Here is a 26,547-nt window from a genome sequence, read left to right as displayed (position 1 = left end):
AAGCACTACACTAATTTTAGGAAGCAGAAACTGGCGAACATGAAACCACTACACCACCTCTGGCCAGATCCCCGGGATCAGGATCAGCCCCATCACAGCCCCTGAGGCAGCATCGTCCCCTCTGGGTCCTGGCACGTCCCTCCCTCCCCTGGAAGGCCAGAGCTCCCCCAGGCAGGCGCTCACAACAGGCAGAGAGGACAGACAGGGTTCATTTAGACCTCAAACCCGAGTCCAGGCTGAGGCAGAGGGAGCTGCCAGGGTGGGGAAGGGGTTGCAGAACCTGCTGGGCCTGAATGGGGGGACAAATTTCAAACTCAATTCTGGCACCCCAATCCCTGCTCAGGGCTCCCAGGCACAGTGGAGCTGAACCTTCCTGCAGCCCCAGAGCAGCTCAGGAGGGTCTGGGCTCTGCAAACCCCTGGAGATGCCCAAGATCCCCTCCCCTAAAATCTGAGAGGAACCAGGAAGGTGCCCTCTGTGACCATCACAGTTCTTTGTGCTCCAGCTTCTCACACCAACACAGTCCAGTGTGAGAGCCCAAGGAGCCACAGCACAAAGGGGCTTTCTCTCCTTTCCCAGGAGAGGACTTCAACAAGAAGATCAGACAAGAACAGCTTCTAGATCAAGTTATTCCCAATCAGATTTCAGGTGACAGATGAAGCCAGACTGAAGTAAAGCCACTGCAAGCAAAAAAATACAGGTTTAATTGCACTTTATTTTCCAAGAAGTGAAATGCAAATCCCTCAGGGTGTCTTATCTGTCACGGAGAACAAGAAGTGGAACTTGTTAGTATGAGTAATGATCACCCCGGGACGCTGCATGGACGGGTCCAGGGGCCACATCAGGGCCCTGACACTCAGAGCAGCACAAGCAGCCCCAGAAAATGCAGTTTCAAACACTCTCATAGTCAGCACTGAGCAATGCCCAGGAAGGCCCAGCTCAGGTAACCCTGCATGGCAGCAGGCTGGCTGTCACAGGCTTTGGTCTCTGCCCCAGTTTCAGCTGCATTTGGCAACTTCTGGCACTGAGGGTGGGGCACAGGGATGTGCCACATCCCCCAACAGAAACACCCAGTGCTCTTTCGGGGGTTTTCCTCCCAAGAAATCACCTTTAAGGGGACACAGATCTAATTCCAGCCAGAGACTGTGGAGGCAGGTGTAGTAAACTAAACCATAGAATTAGTAGAACTAGTTTAAGTCCTTCCATTTTATGAAGGGGTTTATTTGTTTTAAAGACTTCTGGGGTGAAGTTGTGTTAGTGCCCACGAGTGGAGAATAAAAGTGCTGTGAGAGCTCCAGGCTGTGTGCCCAGCTCTGTCCTCACTCCTTTTCCCTCCTGGTCCCCTCAGAGTGCAGGGTGACACCCCAAAGTGCCCGGCCCAGCCTGGGCCTTGTGTCCCACCCCTCCCTACAGTTAACTGAGATGGTCACACGTTAACAGCAGCAGAGCCAAAGGCACAGGAGAGGGGCTGGGCTGTGGGGAAGGACTTCCCGAAAACACAGCACATCCCAGAGCTGTGCTGCTGCTCCCACAGGGAAACAGCCCAGCAAAAACCACCTCAGCTCTGGGCACAGGAGAGGAGCTGCCTGTGAGTGTCTGACAAACACACAGCAGGGCTTGGGCTCCTTGCACCCATCAGAGCTGCTCAGGCCCTGGTTTACCAGAGCTCCAAGGTCCAGCGGCAGCTGTGCCACAGCTCTGAGTCAGTGCCCACCTGAACCACCTCAAGCCCCAGGGCTCCTCAAGCTGCTCGTGCAGAGCCAGGGGCTCACAAGAAGCATCTGACTGGAATTCCTGGGGGAACCTCCAGTGGCACGTGGCTCAGACACAGTGGGGAGAGGGTGCAGGGTCCCTGGGAGCCACCCTGGGGACTGAGAGAAATATTCCAAGGAGCTGAGCACTGGGGAAGGAGATTTTAGTCTGACTTTTTAACAGGGTGTTGCCACTGCAGGGTCCTGCCAGACTTGATCTGCTGAAGCTCTTCACCAAGTTCCTATCTGCAGAAAGTTTGAGGTTAATGAATCCAGGGCTCTGGGCAGGGGGACAGTGGGTGGCTCTTGCACTCAGCCCAACCCCAGAGTGTTTGGCAGCTCAGGCTGATGGGGCTGAGCACCCACAAGTGCAGGAGAGCCCCCGTCCATCGGCAGGACAAGAGCTGGGAAGTCCCTGGTCATTCCCAATGTCCCACGTGTGCAGCTCGCCAAGGGCTCAGAGCACAGGGAGAGGCCACGCCCAGAGGAGAGGGCTCAGCAGCCACATCTTCATCCCAGCCAGTCCAGGTCATCGTCATCATCGTCACCGAAGAGCGGCGCGGGGGGGGGGCGGCCCTTCATGCTCTGCAAACCACAGCAGAGGGAAACTGGTCAGCCCCAGCAGCCTCCTGCCATTTCACAAACACCACACACACTGCCCTGCAATCTCTGCCGGCTTTGAGGAGCTGGGAACAAGAAGCCTCGTTAGCCAGGTTTTTATGCCTCATGTGATGGTTTACTGTTTAGATTAGGTTTAGATTAGATAGCAGGAAAAATTCTCGATGGAGAGGAATGTACAGATTGGCACAGGCTGCTCAGGGCAGTGTGGAGTCACCATCCCTGGCAGTGTTCAAAAAGTGGGTGCATGTGGTAATGGATGACATGGTTCAATGATGAATGATGCTACATGGATGGCTGGACTTGATCTTAAAGGTCTTTTTCAACCTTAAGGATTCTGTGGTTCTGTAATTCCAGGAGCTGCTTACAGGCTAAAAGGGATTGGACAGGGGCCAAACATTTAAAACCCTTCAATTAACCTGGCAAGTCCCACTGATTCCATGCCAGCAGGAATCTGTCACCAGTCCCTCAGCCAAGCCAGCCCCTCCCGGCCCAGGCACCACTCCTGACTTACAGAGGGAAGGGATGGGGAGCTCTGAGCTCAGCCAGGCCTGCTCTGCCACTGAGAGCATTTTACAGACAAGCTACACACTGTGCCTCAATCAGAGCAAAGCCCCAAACACCCAAATACATACCACTTCCTCCTCATCCTCCTCTTCAGAGGGAACTTGAGGCTTCAGTGGTTTAGGAGATGGTGTTTCAAAGAAGTTGTCATCCTCAAAGAGGCTGCAAGGAGATAAAACAATGAGCAGTTGGCCCTCAGAGGATGGGAGTTCCTTTTACGAGTTCTGGTACTGAGAGATGGCAAAGCTTTGTCACTGGAAGAAATCTTTGTGGCAGGTGCTGTTCAGCAGTGCAGGGCAGTTCTGGGACCTGGCAGGCACCAGGATCAGACTGTACAGGAACTGCACGCTCCCCTGGGAATGTTCTCCACTGCCTCCAGCAGACACGAGGCTGCTCCCAGTGGAACGTGCCCTGGGCAGCCTGCTCTGTGCCAGGTCCTGGCTGGTGCCACCCAGTGCCAGCACCACGAGGGGGCTGCACCCCAGCCTGTGCTGTCCTGCAGCAGGGACACACCTGTCCCAGCCCCAGCTGAGCCTGGCACCCAACACCCCCTCACCTGGAATCTGTGTGCTTGGGGCTGGAGCCCAGTTCCTGTGATCCTGGAGGTTCTCCCAGGACAGCTGAGCCTGGCTGTGCTCTGCTGGACACTGAGGCAGGTTCCTGCTCGGAGCCATCTCCATCCCATGGGTCTGTGCCACTCCCTTCCTCCCCATTTAAGGGAGGAGGCTCTAAACCTCCCACAGCCTCCTCTGCCTTCTGCTCCACTGCTGGAAGTGCTGCCTCATCCATCTCTCCTGGCTTGGTTCCTGGAACAGAAGGTTCTGCAGCTTCTGCCTGCAAAGACACTGCAGAGGGACCCTGTTCTGGGTCAGCTTTGCCCATGGGAACACTCTCCAGCCTCTGCTCCAGCCCAGGAACAGGCTGTCCTGCAAGTACAGGCCCCTTCTCAGCATCCAGGCCGGAATCAGCTCTGGGAGGGAGATGCTCCTCCTGAGCTTTCTCTTCTTCTGTCACCCCACTGCTCTGTGTCTCCTGCTCCTCCTCAGGAGCTCTGGGCCTGGCAGGGTGAGGAGCAGCCTGGCTTTCCTGCTCAGACTCCAGGGAACCTCTGGTCACTTCCCCAGGATCAGCTGGGGGCGCAGGGCTCTGTGCTGGGCTGTGCTGCGGGGACTCTTTGTGCTCAGTCTTTGCTCCAGGTGATCCCTCCTGTCCCCCTGCTGCTGGGCCAGATTCCTCATTTTCACTGCCATGTTCTGGTTTCTCCTGCTGCCTGTTGAGCAGCTGCAGTGTCACAGTCTGGAAAAGGGAGTAGAGAGAACACAGGTTATATCCTAAATACAAACCATCACAGTATCACCTCCTCCTACCAGGCTGCTTTGCCACTCACAACAAAGCCTCCCTCAGTAATTTCAGTCTCACAGCACAGATCTGAGGTTTTAGCCCAAGGCTCTCTTCTCTTCTCTCACCACTGTCATACCTTGATAGTGTTCATGACAACCCCCAGGACAGTCCTGCCACTGTACATCTCATCCAGCTCAAATTCACCCCGAAGAGACTGAAAGACACCATTCATTGTCTTCTTTACCTGCAAAAGAACATGACAGGAAACAGAGATACAGCTCATTAGCATGTGCAGCACTGCACTCAACATCAGGCACTGCTGCAAGGGAAGGAGCAATAAATCCAAATACACAGAGGTGGTTTTTCAAATCTACTTTCCAAACCAGAAATCCTCATCACATCAGGCCACCTTAACTTAGAACCATTCTACACGACCCCAAACTTATCCACCCAAACTGAGGCAGGCTGCACAAAGCCAAGGCAGACTGGCACTTCTTATTTTAGTTTCTAAATCTAAACCTCAAAGGTGAAGTTTTAACAAGAAGAAATAAGTCAGGCAACAAAGTGGGCAGCAAAAAGATGGAGTAAGGCTGTTGACAAGGGATGGAGGGACAGGACACAGGGAATGGCTTCCCACTGCCAGAGGGCAGGGCTGGATGGGAGATTGGGAAGGAATTGTTCCCTGGGAGCAGGGCAGGCCCTGGCACAGGGTGCCCAGAGCAGCTGTGGCTGCCCCTGGATCCCTGGGAGTGTCCAAGGCCAGACTGGATGGGGCTGGGAGCACACTGGACTAGTGGAAGATGTCCCTGCCCATGGCAGGGGATGGAACTGATGAGCTTTAAGGTCTCTTCCAACCCAGATGATTCTGTGTGCCCATGATTCTAGGATAAGATCCCATCTTTTCTTCCTCTGTGGACTGTTACTACAAAGACAGTGCTCTGTGGAGAAAATATTTTTCCTTCCTATGTCAGTTCAAAGAGAAATAATTCAAGGTAAATCCTTTTGCTTCAGAAGAAGTAGTGGAGAGTCAAGCTCACTTGCTCAGTGAAGTCTGCAGGGGAAGGTCCATCCTGGTCCTTCTGCAGGTCTCGGATCCGTTCCTCGTAGCGAGCCTTCAGCACCACCACGTCTGCCTGCAGGGCTGAGTACTGCCAAGGGAAACCCACCCTGAGAGCTGCTCCTCACACCACAGCCTCACCTCCAGGGGTGACTTGGGAAGGGTTTTACTGAGGCACTGACTCTGAGTGGGGTTTTGAGCACGTCACAAAAGACTCGGCTGAAAGCAACGGCACCAAAATAAGGACACCCAAGCCAGTTTGGAGAGTCACAATTGTGTCACCAGCTCCTTAAGTGCCACCAAGAATAGGTGGGTGCAGCATCACTGAGATCCCAGTGAAATGAAGGCTGGGTCTCATTACTGGGCCTGTTCTGGTTTGCTGGAAACCACATGAAATTATCCCTTCCTTACCACATTCTGGAACTCTCATCCTCATTATTCTGGACTAGCCTGAGGCTGGTGTTCCCTGCACTCCAGTTCCCATCCAGCTGCTGTGTTATTCCTTTACCTTCTCTTGGATAGGCTCCAGTTCCTCCAGACGTTGCTGAACCTCTGACAATTTTTGCTCCTCTGCTTTTTTCGAGCATTTGAGAGCCGTGAGCTGAAACACAAGAACCAGAGCAGGTCCAGCCCCTGGCAGTGTCACCCACTCCAAACAGCCTCTACTCACCAACAGCCACCCAGGACAGTGCAGAGAAGTGGAAGTTGTAGGTGTTGTTGAAGTTCAGCACTATCAGCACCTTGGCTCTCCCCCCTCCATAAACCCACCAACCCAACACAACAACTGCACCCGCACATGGCCGAGGTCAAGCTCCAGAACAGGCAGGAAATTAGCAAGTCAAGCTCCAGTTAGGTGGGAGAAGACTGTTGGTTACAGCTGCTGGTATTTAGTGCCCATTACAGCAATAAAGAACAGCCCTTTACCTTCTCTTCCAGCTGGGCCAGCTGGTGCTGCAGGGAGTCCCTCTGCTCACACAGCTCCTGGCACTGCCGGGCGTGCTGCTCCTTGGCTGAGGCCAGGGCACGCTCACACCTGGCTTCACACTGGGACTCCAGCTCTGCCTGGATCACTGACAGCTGCCCGTGAGCATAGGAGACCATCAGGAACACACACACAACACGTGATCTGTGTTTGCACGAGAGGTGACAGCCCAGGGCTGGACACCCACAGACAGAGTGCAGCCCAGTGCTGCCACCAGCTCCGACCCACACCTCTCACTTCAGCTGCAGCCACAAACCCCCAGGCTGGCCAGAAGGTCTGCCTCACATTTCAGATCTCCTGGCAGATTTCTAAACAACCTTTCACTCCCCACAAGTCCCATATTCTTCTCTCTACTACAGTCTCAATTTGGTGCCTCTCCTTCCCTCAGTTTGACACTAACCCATGAATTCAAGCAGGTAACACTGCTTTCATTCCTCCCCTACCTGAGCATTTTCACATTATTTCCTACCTTCAGGTTCCTCCAAGCCCTCCAGACCTGGGGCAGCAGCTCCCCTGAGTCCTCACCTGCTCTGCTGCTGCCTGGTCAGTCGAGGTCCGGGCCTTTTTCAGGAGCTGCCGGAGCTTGTCCAGCTCCTGCTGGTACGACCTGCGAATTTCTTCCATCTCTTCCTCTGCCTGAGCTCTCTCCGAGAGCGATTTCTTCTTCCTCTCTGCAAGATTCTGCAATACAGAACATGACATAGAATAAGCCAGAGTGCACCAAAGCAGCTTCTCTCCCTCAGGCAGGAGGAGGTTCTTTGCGCAGGGAACTGCGTCCCTTGAAATCAAGCTGAAGTTATCTCAGAGGTAAGGAAGGTTGACACATTACTGGGTAAGACATTGAATAAATAAATAAAACCTCACATAAGCACAAAGGATCCACGAGCCTGCAGATGAGTCAAGATTTACTTAACTTAGATATTTAAAAGGAAAAACCTTGGTTAGCCTTGGATTAGCCTTCAGTAAACAACTGAAACTCTGTTGCTGGCACTGGACATACCCTTTCCAGAGTCTCTTTTTCCACTCTCAGGTCTGTCAGCTCTTCCTCCAGCGCTGCAATCTTCATATCCAGCTGTTTGCGGCTCTGTTTCTCAGCCTTGAACCTGCTCTGAGTGTCCTGAGAGGCTTCTTGGAGCTCTGCAAACAAACCCCCACGTTTCCCTGTGAGACTGGGTGCAACTCCCATTGCAGGGGAGCACATTTTGGGGGCTGATGGGGAGGAACAAGGTCTCCTGTACAGTGCAGTCAACAACTCTGCTTGTGCCTGCTAGAATTTATCAAGAGCAACCTGTTCCAATGCTTTGCAACCATTTCTGTGAAGACATTTTTCCTAATATCCAACCTAAATTGCCACTGGCCCAGCCTGAGTGCGCTCCCTCTCCTCCTGTCCCTGTTCCCTGGGAGCAGAGCCCGACCACCCCGGCTGTCCCCTCCTGGCAGGGAGTTGTGCAGAGCCACCAGGTCCCCCCTGAGCCTCCTTTTCTTCAGGCTGAGCCCCTTTCCCAGCTCACTCAGCCTCTCCTGGTGCTCCAGCCCCTTCCCCAGCTCCATTCCCTTCCCTGGAATTGCTCCAGCCCCTCAACGTCCTTCTCATCATGTGGGGTCCCAAAAGTGACCCCAGGATTCAGGGCGGGGCCAAAGCAGCGCCCAGCACAGAGGAATGAATGAACACCTCAGGTTCATCTCAACTTTCCACCCACTGGAACATCTCTGGCTGCTCTACAGGACGACGGACAGAAAAACCAAGAGGTTGTTCTACCAAAGGCATCCCTCCCACAGGGTGATTTTGTTGGTTGAGTCGTCCCACTTTGCCTTCAGTGGTGACAAGGATGCACATCCCTCAGATATTTCAGTGCATCCATATCCTTCTCCCATCCCCTGTGACTGATCCCAGGGAAAGCAGGAAGATACCCCAGAAGACAGGAAAAACCTAAGACTCATAAAAGACAAGAGCCATGAAGGAGCTCTCAGGGACAGGCAGGAGCAGCCTCACCTGCCACCTGTGCCTGCAGCTTGTTGAGCTGTGCCTCCTGTCTCTCTGCATCCTGCACAGCACAGGAGAGCTGCTTCCTCAGCTCCATCTCCTTCTTCTGGTGGGCAGTGAGCTCCAGCTGCAGCTGGGAAACCTGGGCTGTGGCAGCTGCCAGCTCCTCTGCAACTTTGGCCTGGAGCACAAATTGGAGCAGGGGAAAGGGAAGGGGGGAAAAAAGGATGTGTGAGGAAGCAGCAGAACTGTTCTCTCAGGAAGAGCTGGAAAAGGGTTGGAGGCCTTATCAGGGAAGGCATCTCCAGATTGAGGAGGCAACAATGACTTTCCTGCCATGTCAGTTTTGTCCAGACTGACAAGAAAGCTGCACGAGGCCACCAACAACCTCATCACCACATCAGTTCAACCCAGTGAGCTTTCCTGAAAAGGTTAAATATGTTTAAGCCTGGTACCAGTGCCTGGTGAGTCTGCTCAGTTTTCAGGCTATAACATCTATTTGAGTAAAAAGCCTGGGCTCCAACATCCAATTGTCTTCCATTAGCTTCCAAATCACTGAAGAGCCACTTAAAACACAGGCTGGTCCCAGCCAAGAGAGCGCCTTGTCCCCAGAGCACACAGCACGAGGTCACCTCAGCTGCCAGTGGGCAAGGCTGGCATTTCCCAGCACAGTTCAGTCATTTGGGGACCTGTTCAGATTTAGGATTGCTGAGAGTCAGTGATTCACCCCAAACCAGGCACTAGCACAGCTTGTTAGACAACTTGTAAACAATGTCAGCAGGGGCTCAAGGCATCAAGACAGACACAAAGTCCCGTTCCCAATCTTGTTGAGTGACACACAAACTTCAGAGGATGCTCTGCAGAGACAGAATTTGCACAGGGAATCCCTAAACAGCTTCCACACCTCTGCCTATTTTAAGATTCGCACATTCCTGTAACAGGTTCAGGAGAACTGGATTTTCTCTCTGCTTTATCCCCCTAAGAGAATTCCCTCCACACAAGGACCAACACCTTCTGGCACAGAAGAGCTGTGAGAAAAATTGTTGCAACTATGGTGACGATGAGGATATTATCATCAGCACTGACCTGGAGGGCTGGGATACCACAGCACTCATTTTAAAGAGGAGGCAGCATTTCAGAGAGTGGCCAAAACCAGATCTGCTTTCCTCCTGTGCTTCCATAACTGTCCCACTGCTATCCTGACTCCTGGCATGGTACAACCAAACCCCCGGCACAGCTAAAGACATCTAAAGGTTATTTTAACCCTGGCCTCTGTCTTTAATGGCAAATAAAGAAAACAAAATTAGGAAATCCTATGGCAGGAAGTGTTACTAAACAGAAGTTTCTACAGAGGATGCTTCATGTCCACAGCTCAGCTCCAGCCTCCAGCTTTCAGGCACCAAGAATCCTGGGTGACCTGTACCTGCTCTGACACCGATCCTGCTCTCCCATGGGGAGTGGAACAAGCAGCAATGTAAGAGAATTCTTGGAAAGGGCTCCCCAGGAAAGAGGGGGCCAGTGGGGAGACACTGCCAGCTCTAGAGCCCTTTTCCCAGTGAAGGATCTGTGCTCATTCAAGCTCTGAGACAATTCTTTTCATGCCAATCAGTTTCTAGTTCAAGAGGAAGCTGGGCTGGCACTACCTAAGACACAATCATCTACCACCTACACAGTCAGCAGACACTGCCTCACCTGGTCCCAGCCCCGATCCACTGGCAGCATGTGCTGGGAAGAGAAAGCAGCGACAGGAAACAGGAAGGGTTAAGAACACAACTTGAAAGGCAGAGGCATTCATCAGCAGAAAAGCAAAATGCTTCGTAACAGCAGCCTAAGGCATGCCAGAGAAGCCTTTAAATTACTCCAAGAACTGTAAAAGCTTAGACAGAAAAAGGGAGTGAAGCCTGCTGCACAAAGAAAGACACTAGAGGTCTCCTTAGGGTATGTCACACACCAGAGGTGGGAGCAGTGCTGGGTGTGACCTGCACTGGAGAGGCGGGGAATGACTTAGGGCTCACAAAAAGCTGTGACTTGCTCTGCCAGGGCCAAAGATCCATAACCCAAAAGCAGTGAGTTACCAACACCTCAGTGATCCTGGGTACAACCAAATAAATGGTGAGTGCCTGTCTGTGTGCAAACAGTGAATAAAACAGCTTCCAATCCTCTTCCCTGGTTCTGTCTGTCCCTGGGGATTCAGTGACTGCGCTCTCAGGGCAAGCTGGGTTAGCTAAAGGGAAGAAAAGGAATACCAGCCTTCACATTTACAGTCCATACTCCCACAGAACCAGGGGAAAGCTCCCAGTGCAAGTCAGGGCTTTCCTGGTCTGGCCTGAAGCCTATTCATGTAACATCATCCCTGGGCAGTGACTGCTCAGTCAGTGGGGTCCTGCTGAAGATGAGGCCCAAAAGACTCCTGAGGATCTTATACTTCCAAAACATGATTCCTCCCCAGGTCTTATTGTACCAGCAGGATACTGTCCTTACTGAGAAAGGAATTTAACTTATTACTTCAGTCTGACTTATTCCTGGTTAGAATCTGTCATGCTCCTACATCCTGTGGGTGTGCAGCCTGGGCTGGGGGTGGAAAAGCAGCCCCCTTCCCTGTCTGCTGTCAGCACTATCAGCCACTCCCTGCTCTGCTCTTTACCACACTTGGGAAAGCTGCAGCTCTGGTCAGCTTTAGGGGCACCAAGTCATGGTTCTCACACAGAGGAAGCATTTGTCACCTCACATCTGAACTGGAGAGAGACAACTCAGCAGGAGGGCACAGAGCAAGACTGGACTTGGTGTAATTTAAGAAGCCAGGGCTTGAGAAAGCAGAGCAGGCACCATGCAATGGCAGAGCCAGAGCAGCGCTCCTGGGCTAGGCTGGCCTACAGGGATGGTTCAGGATATGCAGCCATGCATAAATGCATTCCACTGGTTTAAAAGCTATTTCCCAACAGTTCCTGTCATAAAAGCACAATATGTTACTGGGAGAAACAAACAGCTTCTGATTAGCATTAAAAAAAAGCACAAAAGTGCAATGAAGGAACTCCAGTAGGAGATATTTTTTCTTGTATCTATATTCACTCTATGTCAGTTATATAGGAGGAATAAAACTCTTCTGGAACTATCAGTGCAACTAAATAACTGAAGTATTTCCAACTCAAAAGCCTGTGATATACAATTCCTCAACACATTGGCCACATGCCTATACATTTAATAATAAATCAGACACTTTCCTACAAGATAAGAATATTAAAGTTATGGCAGCATGAAATGGTTATATCCTCTGTGATGCTTTGGTCATGAAAGCCATCAAAACATTATTTTTTTTTCTCAAAACAGAATTCAGAACTGCAGTTGTCTTCTCAGAAAACTGCCTTGACTAACAAGGCTTCAGCTCGTTTTAATGCAACAATCCTGGCTTTGTTCATGCCACCATTACCTTCTCCTGTTCTGCATGCAACACTCTTGCCTGTGTGTTCTCATTAGTTGTCTGCAGGGAGTGATTCCTCTGCTCCATCAGCAGGTTACTCTGCTCCACGTACCTGTGAACAGGGAGACTCCATGGGCATTCCTGGAAACACAGGCCTTGGAGCCAAGGGCTCACGCAGAACAGGTGACATCCCAAGGCACAGAAGATCTCTGCTGAATTCATGACAAGTCCCAGACAGTTTTGCAGGATGTGCTGCACTAAGAGGTTGATCTCAGAGGGTTGGGAGGGCTGTGCCTGGCACAGCAGAGATTTTATCAGCTGAGATAAGGGCCTCACCTCTCTGAAAATGCCTCATGTCCCAAGAGTTTTGATAACATGGTATCAGCTGAACTTCACTAAGGGCACCACATCCCCTACAATTTCTTCACCTCACTAAAGGGCCAGCAAAAATAAAGCAACTCCCAGAAGCAGAGCAAGCATGTGCACAAACAGAATGAGGGATTTTGTTCCCTTTCACACATTCATGTTTACTGTAAGTCAGAGTTTTGGGGATGAACCCTGCAGAGAAAGGGTGGGAGGAATCCCATGCTTTTCATACCTTAAAAAAATTTTAAAACATCAGAATATGGCTGTCTCTTAACCAACACCCCTCAGTTATGCCCAAGTGTAAGCTGGAGAGTCTGGAAATGCAATGAGGCTGCCACCCCTTACCTCTGGTTGCGTTCAATCAACTCACTGATCTTCTCATTCTGCTCCTCAATCCGACTGCTCTTCTCAAATATCTCCTGCTTCAGTCTCTCATTCTCCTAAAGCACAGCTCAGCATGAATGTTCAGCTTACTCAGATCTCCTTGCAGCAGTTCTTAAACCTTTGTTGTGCACAGATGCAGGACAGTGCTGAGGCTCATCCCTTCTGTGGTAACAGCCCAGGAAGGCACCGTGCCACATTTAGCAGAATCCCAGCACAGGACAGTGCCTGCCAAATCACATTCTAGAAAGCATTGTGTCTGGATGACCTTTTTACCCCCATATATCCCAAGTTTTTAAGGCTGCTGCTTAGAAAGGCTTCAAAGCATAAAATTATGTAGTGAATAGCAGAAGCAGGTGGTTTCTACAACGTGGTACTTCAGCTGTGAAATTGTTCTGCTGGAGACTGAAGTTAAATCCATAATGGTTTGAGAAGCTGAATTTCTCCCACATGAACCTTTTGTCAAGGCCTATTAAATAACCACAACTCTGACTCAGAAAATACCCAAACCCCAAAATGCTGAGAAGAGCTTTTTGGAGGGGGAAAGAGGAATGGAAATCATTTTAAGTCTCATCCTCCTTCTGGCCAGGCAAAAACAGAACCCATGGGTGAATGAACATTTGCTTTCATTAGGGATAATAACACTGAGCCCCAGCTCCTAAAGGAAGTGAGTCCAGGCTGGCCATGCTCACCTGGATGATGCGCTGGATGTTGCTCATGATCATGGAGGCTTCCATAGTGACAGAGGAGATGCCAGGCAGCAGGGAGCTGTTAGCAGTGCTTTGCTTCTTCAGCTCCTCCACCTGCAGGGATAAACCATTCTTAAGCCATTGAAATGAATGGATGGGTGCAGGTGAGAGTCAGACACATGAGAGAGGCATTTCCTTCTGTTCCTTCTGCTCAGCTGCAGGGAACAGGCACTGAACCAATGTGACACCTCCCAGAGGGCAGGGAATCCCTCCAAACAATGATACTCAAGACAGTAAAACAGCATATTTCCCTAAGCCTAAGCCTTGTTTTTACACAGCAGCTGAACTGCTGCCACTTGAAGGTGTGATAATGCTGGAATTTCACTCATTTACTGTATCACTTAATGCAGGCATTTAAACAGAGCCAACTGCTCTCAGCAGGATAAGGGAATGGATTAAGTGACTTCCAGAAAAACAAAGACAATAAAACCCCAGATCCTGAAAACAGGAAGTTTCCTTTTTACCAAAGAACACTGATGTTGAAAAGGAGACTGGGCTCTATCGTGCAAAGCTTGAGTGAGTCACAGTCTCAGAGTGTTTGCTAATAAATGAAACAGAAATAGCCTGTCTGAACACCTGGAGAGCAGAAATGTCCTGAGCAGGCCATACCTTGGCAGCCAGGTGATCCATTTTATCCACGACTTTGCTCACAGCCAGTCGGATTTCAGTGTTGTGCTGCCGAGCTTCTGTCATCAAAAACGATGTGACATCTCCAGGTGCTTGAAGGGAAAGGAGAGAGATTTATAGCGACAAGGGGAACTAGCTGCACAGAGACACAGCAAAAGCTGGGTAGCATCAAACCTGCCACCAGGAAAGCCACTCTCTGCCCAGAAATAAAAGGGACGTGGTATTTTGAAAACAAATAAAGTAGCTATTTCCCAAAGAACCTCAACAGGCAGGTTTGAGTACAGGAAATTCTTGAGCCACATGATAGCTCAGCTCAACAAGAGGAAAGCCCCAGAGATACCAGAGCAGCAGAGGTACAATCAAAGCAGAGGCACAATCAAAGGTAAGCTTCTGAAACTGTACTGAAAAAACAGGCTCCAAGAAAGGCTCAGCTACACTCAAGACTTCACCAACTAGGATGACTTAAATGGTTCTTTAAGTGCCTTTGGTCCTTCCTAGGTTTTGCCTTTTACAGTTCAATTCTTTCCTTGGCTGGTAGGGAGCTGGTTACTATCACAGTTTTATTTATAACTGGAAACACCATCTACCAAATTCCTTTAGTAATACCCAGTGTTAGGAAGACACAGAAATTCCAGCCCCTTTCACGCTGCACAAAGCTCTTTAAAGTAAGAAAGAGATGGGCATTTTTGGGGAAGTGTTTGCCCCTATTTGGTAGTAAAAAAATAAGCATTTGTGAAACAGCACAGTGCTACCACAGCCCTAAATCACCATCACAAGCTGTTTAACGCAGGTGTTACAGCCCTCTGAGAAGCAGGTACCTCTTGAAACATACCTTGGTAAGGAGCAGGATACATCTGACCCACAGGCTGGAGCTGAGAGGCAGATGCAGCAGTCTGGGGGTAAGCAAATGCCACTCCTGGATATGCCTTGAAGGACAAATTCAATAGGTTAGAATGTGTTCTGCTATTTCCCCATGTCCATACAATTTCATATTTTTTTAAGCCCAAGAGCAAGGATCATGTTTGGAAAGAAAAAAATCCAAGAATTAAGGAGCTGGAAAGTCAAAATGCACAACAGTCATTGTGAAAGGAAAAGAACATTCTTCTTCTGAGGGTTAGTTAGTTCCCACCTTCATTCAAATTTCAGCAAAACTATGTCACACTACATTTGTGAGAGTCAGATCAGCACGTGAACAGCTCCCTCTGAAGTTATGTTCATTTGAACACAAGGTTATTTCCAAAAAAGGGCTCAAAAAGCACAGCACAACTTGACTGCAACTTTACTGCTCATTGCTGAAGACCTTGGAAGTTTTTATTGTATCCACTGCAAAACGAGGTATTAACAAAGCCTGGTTCACCCTTAGTTTAAGAACCCATCATAAGCAGAAAATGAGCCCTTCTGGAATAAATTTTAAGAGGCATATGATGAAAACCTAAGAATGCCAAAGAGTCACAGGAAACCAGTCTGAAATTCTCATCCTTATGTTAGAGTCCTTGCTCCCAGCAATGGAGAAGACTCAGGAGAAAGGAGAAGTGCCAATATTCTCCTTGATTTCATTTTGGTACCTGAAAGCCCTGTGCTCCTCCAGGCAGAGCTGAATGGGGCTGAATCGTTGCAGGAATTAAAGCAGCAGAAGATACTGAAGGTGCAGCACCAGATGCTTGAGGTACTGAAAAGGAAGAAATAAATTCAGCATGCTATAAAGCGTCTCAAAAGAATTTAATTCACCTAGTGTGAAATAGCAAAAAAAAAACCCTCCAAAACCAACAAAAAACCAAACAAACCACTAAACAGACAAAAGTTTAACAAAAGCCTGTTTACAACTTAGTGAAAATTAAATCCAGTCAAGCAAGTGATAATAGGTCAAGAAAAGAGTAACCTTTCACAGAAATCCCACTTCTAGCTCCATTTAAACAACCTCTTCATTCAAACAGAGATAGCTCTGAGGTTTGCTGACACAAGGTATGACTCAGACTGACTCTGAAGGCTGCTCAGCTGACCAGCAGCTGATATGACCATTCCAGGAGAGGAAGACACATCCAGCCCTGCAGAGCTGCCAGCCCCATGCAGCCTTTCACTTGGATTTCCATCATTCCTTAAAGTACTGTTCACTGGGAAAGGATTTGTAGCATTTCATTTACAAATGCCATGGCCTACAAATCTCAGTGCCCAGTGACAGGACAGCTCAGGCACGGTGGCTGGTCTTCCTCAAGCACAAGACCACAATGAAGAAACACCCCCAGGATTGTCTTGTGCTTCATGGATTAGTGGCTTGTGGATCAACAAGCCTTACCAGAAGCTTTCAGTTCATATTTCAGTTCCTGGGAGGACTCCTCTGTTCCCACAGCCCTCATGGAGTGGAATGGGAGTGCAGCAGCTCCCCAGCATGTTACCTTGTGTGGACACTGTGGGCAGCACTGCCTGGGCTGGCTGGGACGGTCTGGTCGAAGCCACTGGTTGTGTTGTCCCTCTCAGAGTGCTGGGATCCTAAAAACATTTCTGCATGTTACAAGAATCACCAAAGAACAAGCCAACAGCCTGAGCCCAAGGTCCCTTGAGACAAGGTGTTACCCAGGAACTCAAGTGGAGCCCGTCTGTCACAGAACCAGAGCAGATTTCCCTGACCAAGGGCAGAGCCACTACGACAGATCCCACTTTAAGCAATCCCCAGTGTAGGAAAAGCAGTAAAAGAGTCACAGTGCTGTGACTGGTACCTCTATTTCCGAGTCACTGGAGTCCAGCTGACTCCCTGCTGTCCCAGCAAGGAAAGGCAGCATGGGCTGTCCCATTTTGGCCATCCGAGAAATCAGCTTGGCCTTTGCTACATCTGGGTTCTAAAAGAAACATTTAGTTACTCTCCCCTTGCCTAAGCACAGGCTTTTGAGGTATTACAAACACTTCTAAATCTCTGACTGAAGTTTGACTCAATTTTTCAATGACTGTGTGAAAATCTACTCTTCAAGCACACAAAGGAACACCAGGATTGTTAATCTGGTTTGTTTTATATATCCTCTTTCTGGGATGACAGTGCTGCCACTACAGAGAGAAATCTATCCCTGCACAAAACACCAACAAAAAAATGTGTGAGTTCAGGAAGCTGCTTAGCAGCTTTTTCTGTCTGAAGGCACCAAGTCTTCTCATGCAGCTCTATAAACTTATCCTGAATGTCCCAATTCCTTTGTTATCTATTTTAAATTTGTCCATTTATCTCAAAAGACAATGAGCCTTGTGGACATCCACATGGTCAAAGTCACTTTGCATTTAGGAGTAGAAGCTGGGGCTGGGGTTCCTCAGGTCCTGGTAATCACAGAATCAACAAGGCTGGAAAAGACCTTTAAGGTCGCATAGTCCAAGCATTAATTCCTTCAAAAACAAGGCCCTAAGCTGCTGTAAGGTGAACATTCCAGTGTCTTGCATGATGCTCACTTCATCTTCAGCAGTACCCAATGCTTAAAGTGAAAACAAACTTCTCTACTCAGGCTTCAAATTCAGAAAATCCAGCACTTACTGCAAGCTGCTCACTGATGGAGTTGGACTTGGCCCGAACTGCTGGCTCCCTGCAAAGCCAAACAGGTGTGGAGATTAACCAGGAGGAATTCAGGAGCCAACATTCTGGATTTCTAAGTACTGTTAAATACACCCCTCCCTAAGAAAGCAGTTTTCTCACACCATAAGCATTTATTTTAGCCTACAGTTCTGGAACATTGTTTGCAGTATTATCTGCAGGTATGTTCAAGACACCACTATGGCCCATTGGAACAGCTGATTATAGAAAGATGGTTCTGTTGATTGCTTTAACAACCACATTCTGGTATAAATAATTTTAACCAAGTCCAATAACAAACAGCTTATGGCAACAAGAGCAGCACTTACTTGGACTCCCCAAAAAGGGTGACTGACCCACTTAATTTAAGGAACAGAACATAAAATTGTTAAGGTCAGAAAATACATCTAAGGTTGAGTCACTAACCACTAACCCAGCCCCAGCATGTTCAGCACTAAAGCCCATCTCCAAGTGCCACATTTGCATTCTTTGAACACCTCCAGGGATGATAACTCCACCCCAGTCAGCCTGTGCCAACGCCTGACCAGTGAAGATTTTCCCAATATTCAGCATAAACCTTTCCTGGAGTAACTTGGAGGTGATTTCCTCTTCCCAGTCACTCGTTACCTGGGGAAAGAACCCGACCCTGCCTGGCTACACCCTCTTTTCAGGGAGTTGTTGAGGCTGAGAAGGTCCAACTGATGACAACGATGCCAGCTGAGACGAGACAGCTCAATCTCAGGAATGCTGGAGAGGAATGACTTCCTTCACTGGAGCCCATTCCAATTGCTTTAATCTGGAAGTCCGCACCCAAGCAGAAAATTCCAGCAAGTCTTGTTAGCAAGCACAGCACTGCTATGGAGGGCACTGAGCTGGCACAGAGGCTCCACATTTGCCAAAAGGTGTGCCACTGCAGCACTGGGCTGATGGGCAGCACCAGCCTTAACACAGAAAGTTGTTTAAGCCACGCTGCTTCTTACCCAGGCTTTGGAGGGATGGTGGAGGGAGGCACTAAACCTGTGTCTGAGGAGAAGCCATCTGAGCTGGGAACTGGAGAAGGTGCAGGGGAATCCCTTGAACTGACACTCAGCCCATCGGAACCAGAGCACTCCTTTGCCAGCTTCACCTTAAAAAGCATGAAGCAAAAAAAGATGATGTTTTTCTGGATTCCTGTAAAAATTTTCATCAATTTATTTGTGATGCCACTGCCTGTTGAGCTCCTGCACTTCAAGGAAAAGCAGCCAATTGATTCAGAGCTGGAGAAGCTGAGTCTTTACATCCTCTCATTCCTCCCACAATATTTTGTTTTCCCAAGTGACTCACAAATAAGACAGCTAAAAGATCCCAAGACAGTTACAACAGACGAACAGCCTTGAGGGATTTTCTGGGTTTAGGGTTCTCTTTTGGGCTCGTTTGAATTAAAGATACACATCTTGCTGAGGTTTCTAACAGTCTCTGAGCTTGAGTTCTCACACTAACAGCAGGTTCCCCCCCTTGCAGTCACAAAACAGACGGAAACCAAACATTTGGCAGGAAACACTCACCCGCCTGACTTCCACCTCAAACACCAAAGTGGAGTCTGGAGGGACACGACCAGCCACGCCCTGAGCCCCGTAGGCCCAGGCTGGAGGAATGATGAGGAACCTTCGCCCTCCCTTCTTCATGCCCAGCATTCCTTCTTCCCAGCCCTTTGGTTTGCACAGGCAACAGAAGAGAAAGCAACAGTTGGATCAGTAACATTGTTTACCCCAAATAAAGACAATTTCAGGCAAGGGTTCCAAAACACATTTAGAGAGACTCTTGCAAAATCCTGTTTCTTTTCCATGTGCAGCATTAAACCTTTATCTTGCCACAAATCCTGACAGCCAGTTGTAAATTCCAGCGTTAACTTAAGAAGAATAAAGATGCAGCTCCACCACACAGTGGCGACCTCACTCAGCATTCTGGGGAAGAACTGGACTCCGAAGAGATCCGAATTGCCCTGGTTAGATTTACAAAACAACCAAAGAAAATGGTTGTAATGAGGCACATGAAGTCAGAGCAATGCAGACTGCCCAAGGGATGCCAGCACTGAAAAAGATGGCTCTAACAGCCAGGCAGAATTAGTAAGATACAGGATAAAACAAATAAAGTAGACAAATAGCACATCTTCAATAAAAGACAACTTGTAACACGTTATGGATGAACTAGGGAGGTTGTACATGAATTACTCAGGTCATGGAAGTGACCTGAACAAAAGCATCTCTGACTCAAACCCTGATTTTATGGGATAACATAAGGGAGTATCACAACACCTGGATGAAAAAATTGTTTGTGTAAGAAATAGGGTTCCCTAAGAACAAGGGAATGGACTGAGTGACTTCCAGAAAAACCAAGACAATAAAACTCCAGCACCTGAAAACAGGAAGTTTCCTTTTCACCAAAGAGGACAACTCCTGTCCAACACTGATGTTGAAAAGGAGACTGGGCTCTATGGTGCAGAGCTCGAGTGAGTCACTGTCACAGTGCGTGCTAATAAATGGAACCAGTTGTACCTTGATGACCTTTCCAGATCCCAGCTTCAGTCGCAGCAGCTTGTCTTTGTTAACATTAGAGTCAAACACCTGGAATTGAACAAGAACATAAAATGCATGGATTTCCTAACTGTTTCAAGATTCTGAACGCTACTTTACACATTCCATAAACTCCTAGAACCTCTGGTTAAGCGCCATTTCCCATCCCACTACTACCAAAATTAAAACTCAGCCATAAGACAGAGCTTTAGTCCATTTCCAGAAGTACGATTCCATTAAGTGAATGATAACTGGAGACTCAGACTTCAGTCCTGCTTCAGGACAGGACTGGGTCAAGCAAAACACAACATTAAATATTCATGTGTGAGAGTGCCCATGGATGTTTAAAAGCATTTCAAGCACTTCCCCCTGAACAGTAATGGAATAATAGAAACATTAAGGTTGGAAAAGCCCTCTAAGATTACCAAGTCCAACCATTCCCCCAGCACTGCCCTGTTCACCACCAAACCACGTCTCAAGCACCACATCCAGATGATTTTTGAACAATTCCAGGGATATGACTCCACTGCTGCCCTGGGCAGCCTGTGCCAATGCTCAACAACCCTTTCAGTGAGGAAATTTTTTTCTAATATGCCAGAATCCCTTAATACCGTACAGGCAATACCTATGACCCTATTTACAGAGCCATAAATGCCTGAGTATACCTTTAACATCAACACCAGTACTATGCTGGATGTGCAGGCTCCTGCCAGGGACTGTCCCACTCAGCATTAGGAGGTGGCAGAAATGTCTTTACCTGTCCAAGCCCGTTGTTCTGGAACAGCCATCCTGTATAGGCAACCTCCAGGGAGTCTCCTCCTTCCACTCCCTGCCCTTCTCCCAGGAGGAGATCCTGGCAGAGGACTGAGTCCAGTGCTGGGGAGCTGTTGCATTTGGCAATGCACACCTGCAGAGGGAAAGCCTGGCAGTGTCTCTGGCCTTTAATGAACAAGTCCTACTCGTGAATCTGATGCATTCCTTGCTGTACTGATCAAGCACACACTAGAAATGCACTCCCAGGCCATTCCATGTCTCCATGTGCTGAATGTTGCAGATTAAACACCCTCTGCTCTACAGAACCACCGATAAGCAGTACTTGAGAAGCAACAGGCTCCCTGCCCCAAAGAGATTTGTTTTAATGAACAAAACTCAGGGCAGGCTCCTCTCAGATCTGCCTCCATCACAGTTATGCAGACACTCAAAGCTGAACTCCAATGAAAACAAAAGTTGATTTGCCCCTGCTGTAAACCAGCCATCAAGAACTGCCTGGCCCAGAGGTGAGCAGTTACCTGCTTACTGAAATCCACTGCTGCCTTTTCTGACTCAAACATGATGGACCAGTTTTGCCTGTGATCATCATAGAACGTGCTGTAATTGTTGGGCCGAACCTGTGGGAGAGGAAATCAGTTCTATCTCAGGCATTAAATGAACTAAAAAACCCACATCCAAAAGAAGCTTAAAAAAAGAGCTACTGAAATTAAGCAGGGAGAACCCTGCTGTTCTACTGCCCAAGTTCAGAATTAGCTTTTACCTATGTGCTCATTATCAAGGAAGATTTATTGTAACTCAAATATCTGAGCAAATATTGAGTTCTTTCCAGTCAAACAGGAAAGTGAAACCTTTCAGAAACTTGAAGCTTGGTTCTTTAATATATACTGAGAATTGTTAAGTATTTTAGATTTTGTAGTTTATTGTATTTAGGTTTCCAGAATCAACTGGAGAAGTCACTTCTTCCTCACTTCTAAACCCATGCCATCAGAAGTGACTACAAAACCCATTAATTTTTCAAGAATCTGCTTATAAAACTAGACAGCAAGCTCTAAGCTGGGACAGAAATTTCATTATTTTGGAGTGAAATTTCTATCTCTCACACCAAGAAACCTGATGCCACCTGATGACAAGCTAAGAACAGTAAACCAACACATCCAGTTTTTGTAAAACTGGCAGAAGCCAACTTCCTGAGAGATCCCATTTTAGAGTTCACAATACTCCAGATTGTTCTCAACAGCAGGAAAATGCTGAGTGTAAATTTTCTGAGAGAAAACATTTCCTTGCTGTCATTTCCTTCTGCTTACTCAGTTGTATTCTCTCAGACACTTGACTAGAAATTCTCAGCAAAAGGAATTTTGCTGGTTTTATCCATAGCAGAGCTGCAAACCCCAAACACCTCTGTGAGCACAGGTAATAATTTACCTCCTACAGGGGCCTTGGTTTGGAAATCTGAGGAGGTGCTCTGCAAAACAGAGCTGTCACAGCCTCTTGTGCAATACATGAGGAGAAGAACAGTCACACTGGGACACCGCCTGCTCTGTCACCCAGATGTTTGATCTCAAAGGTTACAAGCCAAGGCTTAAAGGAGAATTTTGGAGCCAACCTTGGGGTTACTGTGATCAAAAAATGCTTTTCTAAGCCAGAGTCTCACCGTGAGCACGAAGCCTGGGTGGATCCTTGCAGAGGTGATCTGTTGCTGCTGACTGATGTAAAGGAGGATCCTGTACTGGATTCCACAAGGAATTAGACAAGGAAAAAGAACAAAAACAAACTCAAAACGTCTTCAATTCTAAGGTGCTTTGTCACACACAGAGTCTAAGGCTCAGTATTTATTTGTCAAATATACCACAGCAAAAATACTTAGCACAGTTTTGTGACACTTTTTAAAACTGGTTTATTCTCAGGGGTTTTATTTAGCTGCAGCAACAAAGCAAGTCAAACTCAATTGTTTTATAATAAGCAACATGCTTTAACTAATTCCACACTTTTCACAGTTACAGTGGCAAAAGATGGTGCACTAACCCTTCCAGACACAGAACCCAGCACAAACCATCACAGAGTCATTTAGGCTGGAAGAGACATCCAAGATCATTCCCCCAGCACTGCCAAGGTCCCCACTGACCCACGTCCCCAAGTGCCACATCCACATGGTTTTTAAACTCCTCCAGGGATGGGGACTCCACCACTGCCCTGGGCAGCTGTGCCAGGCCCTGAACACCCTTTTGGGAAAGACATTTTTCCTAAAATTCAGCCTAAAGAGGTTTGTGTGTGGAATTATCTTTGCATAAACCTATTGACATGTAAAGGATTGAGTTGGAGGGAGCTTTCCAATTACTAAACAATACAGATAAGAGATTTATTGACATATTTGTCTCTACTTAACATAATTTATAATGAAATGTGTTTTCCTTTGTGCAACTGCACTGGACACAGCTCAGTGGTGAGCTGGGAATGACCCACTGACTGCTCCCAGCTGGATGTGATACCACCCAGGCAGCCTGAGGAAAGCTGGTTCAGCTCCTTCCTGCACTCCCTGTGCTTCCCAGCTCCCCCAGAACAACATAGATCAACACTTCCCAAATCACTGACTCAGGAATTTAGTTATCAAACTAAGATTTATTTTGTTCTTGCAAAAGCAGAAGCAACGTAGTGAGACATGAATGAGGACCTGGGGGATATGAAATATCACAAATACCAACACCAGGGATGGGTGAGAGTTTTCAAAGTAGCTTTCAAACACACAAATTTACTGGGCACCTCAGTTCTGTGCTCTTCAAGGAACACTTAGGACAGAAAGATGGTTTTGACATCAAAAGAACAAAACTTAAGCAAAGCATCTGTACTGCTGGACAGAACTTTCCTTTATATCCATTTCCATGTGCACAAATTCATGGTCCAGTTGTCAAAGACATTCTGAATAAATACCAAAATGACTTTCAGAAGCACTGCAAACTATTTCAGGCACAACTTCTAAGAGATCTTACAAACTCAAGGACTGCAGGAAATAAAGATGTCACCAAGGTGGACAGCTGAACCCCAAGAAAACCCAGGAGGCAGAAAGGCAGTAGGAGAATAACATCAAAAGCAAAACACCTGGAGGGCTCACAGAAACACCATCTCATACCAGTGAGCCCTCAGCATGGCAGAGTTAGGGAAGAAAGTGTCTCTCACCTCTTTGGCAGTGTGGTTCCCCAAGACAGCTGCTCCATACTTGCCTTGCCTCACGTACTGCCCATTTGTACTGGAAGATAAGGGAGACACTCAACTGCACAACTGTCACTAACTCAGCATTCTTTAGAGTTCAGATCCCTTTCCTCAGGCATAAAATGTCAGGCTTAGCTTAGAGACATTCCTGCTTCCCCACAGGCAAGAGCACACATTGGGGAGTGAGTTGAAAACTGCTCTCACAGATCCAGGGCAGAAGTGTTTTTCCATGATGGCAGCATCAAAGAGTTTTAGTGCTCTCACTCTGCTCATGCCTCAATTCTCAAATGCATGAGCCACATGCATCTGACAGAGCCTCCTGCAGCAGTGCACACCTGAGCCCAGCAGCCAGGACAAAGCTCCCAGCCACAGCCAAACGCACGACTGGCTCTTTATCTCAGAACTGCCTCACCCAGAGCTGCAGCGCAGCAACTGAAACCGTTCTCGAGCACAAACTTCCACTGCCTTGCAGCATTTCCACCAGGCAGGTATGTCTGAAAACAACGCTCTCTTCCCATTTATCCAGAAATACCTCCCCTCTAGGATGGGGGACACAACCTGCCCCATGTCATGGGGAGGTCACTTACTATCGATAGGCGAGCACCGCGGTGGCCGCCAGCACCGAGGGGGCTCCCGGGGCCGCCGGGGCTGCTGGAGCCTTCTGGGCCTGGCCTGTGGGGACAGAGACCAGGGACAGCTGTCAGAGCCACAGGACTGGCTGGGGACACCACCAGGACACGTTCTTTACCCTAAGGAAAAATAACTCCAGAAGGGGAAGTTACAAAGAAATAAAGACTTGCATTCCAAAGTCACCCAAGGCCAGCTGAAAACCCAGGTGTAGGAGGGCACTGGAGGACAGCATCACTGAGGAAAGCTCAGGCAATTATTTGCTCTGCTGTTCTTCACAAGTTCTCCCCACACACACGCTGCTGTGTTCCCCACTCTCAAGCCCAGTTACTCACCAGCTGCTGTCTGACCCTTCTTGGGCTGTTTTGGGGCAGTGAACTGGAAGAATTCATTTCCCTGGCTTGAGACTGTTTGATCCAGGCCAAAGAGAGAGGCTAATCTGGCTCTAGAAAGGAAAATAAAGCCATTTAACCTTATTTAACACGGTATTATACATAATGAACACCCTTAACTAGAAGGTTAAGAAGTGTTTACCATCACTTTGGAAATAAACAAAGGGCTCCAGGTTAAGTTGCTTTATGCTAATTAACCATTTAATTTTGAATAGGCAGAACCTGTAGATGAAGAGGCTGGGAAAGTGGTACAATTGTGTTTCATTTCCTCAAAAATCGACTGAAGGTATAAGAACTGAAACTACACACAAAAAAAGAAGTTACTTTGAAGCAATGACTGAAACTAGTTTCATATAAAATACCTGATTCTTACAATACCCAACATAATACGTGACAGAGAAGCCACCATTCAGCTTTCGGAGTTTTTTTTTCTTTAAAAGTCTAGGAAACACATTCTCCCATTAAGTTTTAAAATGGAAGAAGCTCTCCCGGCTAAGGGCAGAGGGTTTCATGCTGGAGGTTATTCCTTCAGGACACATTGTTTGCAATTTCACTGCTTCAAGGCCAGCTACGCTCAAGCTGTTCCTGCTATCAGCAGGCAAGGGAATAATTCAAACAAAGGGATGACATCACTGTCAGTGAATCTCTTTTAGAAAATAACGAAATTCTCCATAAAGAAAGAGGATTAGTTTCTAAGAGCTGTTGAAGAGGAGCTTCTGGAAGGGGGCGGGGAGTGCACAGAGCTGGAATTGCAGCTCTTGGAGCGGCAACAAGTCAGTGATACAAAAACCGGGATGCGCTCCACGTAGACACGATACAAGCGGATGGCTGGTGAACAGCCCGGGAGGAGCCAGCGGTGAGTGAACAGCCCCAGAGCGGCGCTTTAGGGATTTCCCACCCACTCCTGATTTCAGTGGAAACACCGAGTTTTCTGCCCTGGCGACCCCGAAGCGGCTCCGCCTTCCCCTGCGGGGGGGTCCCCGAGCAAAGAGGGGTCCGGCGGGTCTCAAACCCCAGACCCCCCGCCCCGGGCACACCGGGGGCCCGCACCGAGCCCCGCGGGCAGCCAGACCCCTCCCGGGCTGCCCCTTCGCCGCTCCCGCGGCGGGACAGGCGCGGGGCACTGCCCCGGCGGCACCCCCGGGCACAGGGGCACTGCCCCGGCGGCACCCCCGGGCACAGGGGCACTGCCCCGGCCTCGGGTCCGGCCGCACGGGGGGCGGCCTGCCCGCCCCTCACCGCCGCGGGCCTTCACCGGAGCCACGGCCTGCCCGGGCCGCCACGCCCTCCCGGCGGCGGGGAGGGGGTCCCGCCGCGCCCCGGCGCTCACCCGCTGGCCGGGGACAGGAAATCGGCGTCGTCCTCATCCGCCGCCGCGAACATGGCCAGCGATGGCCGGGGCGGGACGGGCGGGCGGCGGAGGCGCTTTACGGCCCGGCCGCACAGGCACGGAGCGGGGGCGGGGCTGGGGCTGATACGTCAGAGGGGGCGGGGCTTCAGTGCCACGGGGAAGGGGGAGGGGGCGTGTCTTGACAAGCGGAGGGGCGGGGGTTGGATGACACGTCGTGGGCGGAGCCTCTATACGGACGTCAATAAGGGGGCGGGGCTTAGCGGACACG

At 48.9% G+C, this 26,547-nt stretch overlaps 1 protein-coding gene across 3 annotated transcripts; it reads right to left on the bottom strand.

Annotated features, from left to right (window-relative positions):
• Window positions 1-681: 681 nt before the first annotated feature.
• On the bottom strand, window positions 682-26,374 carry FKBP15 (FKBP prolyl isomerase family member 15). Of its 3 annotated transcripts, XM_066201557.1 has the most exons (30): window positions 26,259-26,374; window positions 24,872-24,981; window positions 24,497-24,581; window positions 23,877-23,946; window positions 22,357-22,431; window positions 21,224-21,322; window positions 20,692-20,841; window positions 19,917-19,985; window positions 18,927-19,070; window positions 18,363-18,508; window positions 17,347-17,395; window positions 16,553-16,672; window positions 16,232-16,325; window positions 15,404-15,507; window positions 14,671-14,764; window positions 13,821-13,930; window positions 13,155-13,265; window positions 12,427-12,521; window positions 11,725-11,827; window positions 9,990-10,022; window positions 8,307-8,478; window positions 7,314-7,450; window positions 6,839-6,994; window positions 6,256-6,408; window positions 5,840-5,932; window positions 5,312-5,422; window positions 4,411-4,518; window positions 3,490-4,229; window positions 3,005-3,095; window positions 682-2,336 (listed from the first exon to the last, which is right to left on the bottom strand). In XM_066201557.1, exons 1-30 carry the CDS (start codon window positions 26,309-26,311, stop codon window positions 2,262-2,264), a joined length of 3,750 nt encoding a protein of 1,249 aa, XP_066057654.1. In that variant the 5' UTR covers window positions 26,312-26,374; the 3' UTR covers window positions 682-2,261. The 3 variants fall into 3 exon arrangements, with proteins under 3 accessions (XP_066057654.1, XP_066057655.1, XP_066057656.1); XM_066201558.1 differs by lacking the exon at window positions 9,990-10,022; XM_066201559.1 differs by lacking the exons at window positions 24,872-24,981; window positions 26,259-26,374 and having other exon boundaries at window positions 22,357-22,426; window positions 24,497-24,577.
• Between the last annotated feature and the right edge of the window lie 173 nt (window positions 26,375-26,547).

The sequence above is a fragment of the Chamaea fasciata genome, unplaced genomic scaffold (genome assembly GCF_029207755.1).
Source record: "Chamaea fasciata isolate MVZ Bird 193981 ecotype frontalis unplaced genomic scaffold, bChaFas1.0.hap1 SCAF_20, whole genome shotgun sequence".
Taxonomy (NCBI): domain Eukaryota; kingdom Metazoa; phylum Chordata; class Aves; order Passeriformes; family Sylviidae; genus Chamaea; species Chamaea fasciata.
Note: the sequence above shows the minus strand (reverse complement) of the source record. Positions and strands in the feature narration are given on the sequence as shown.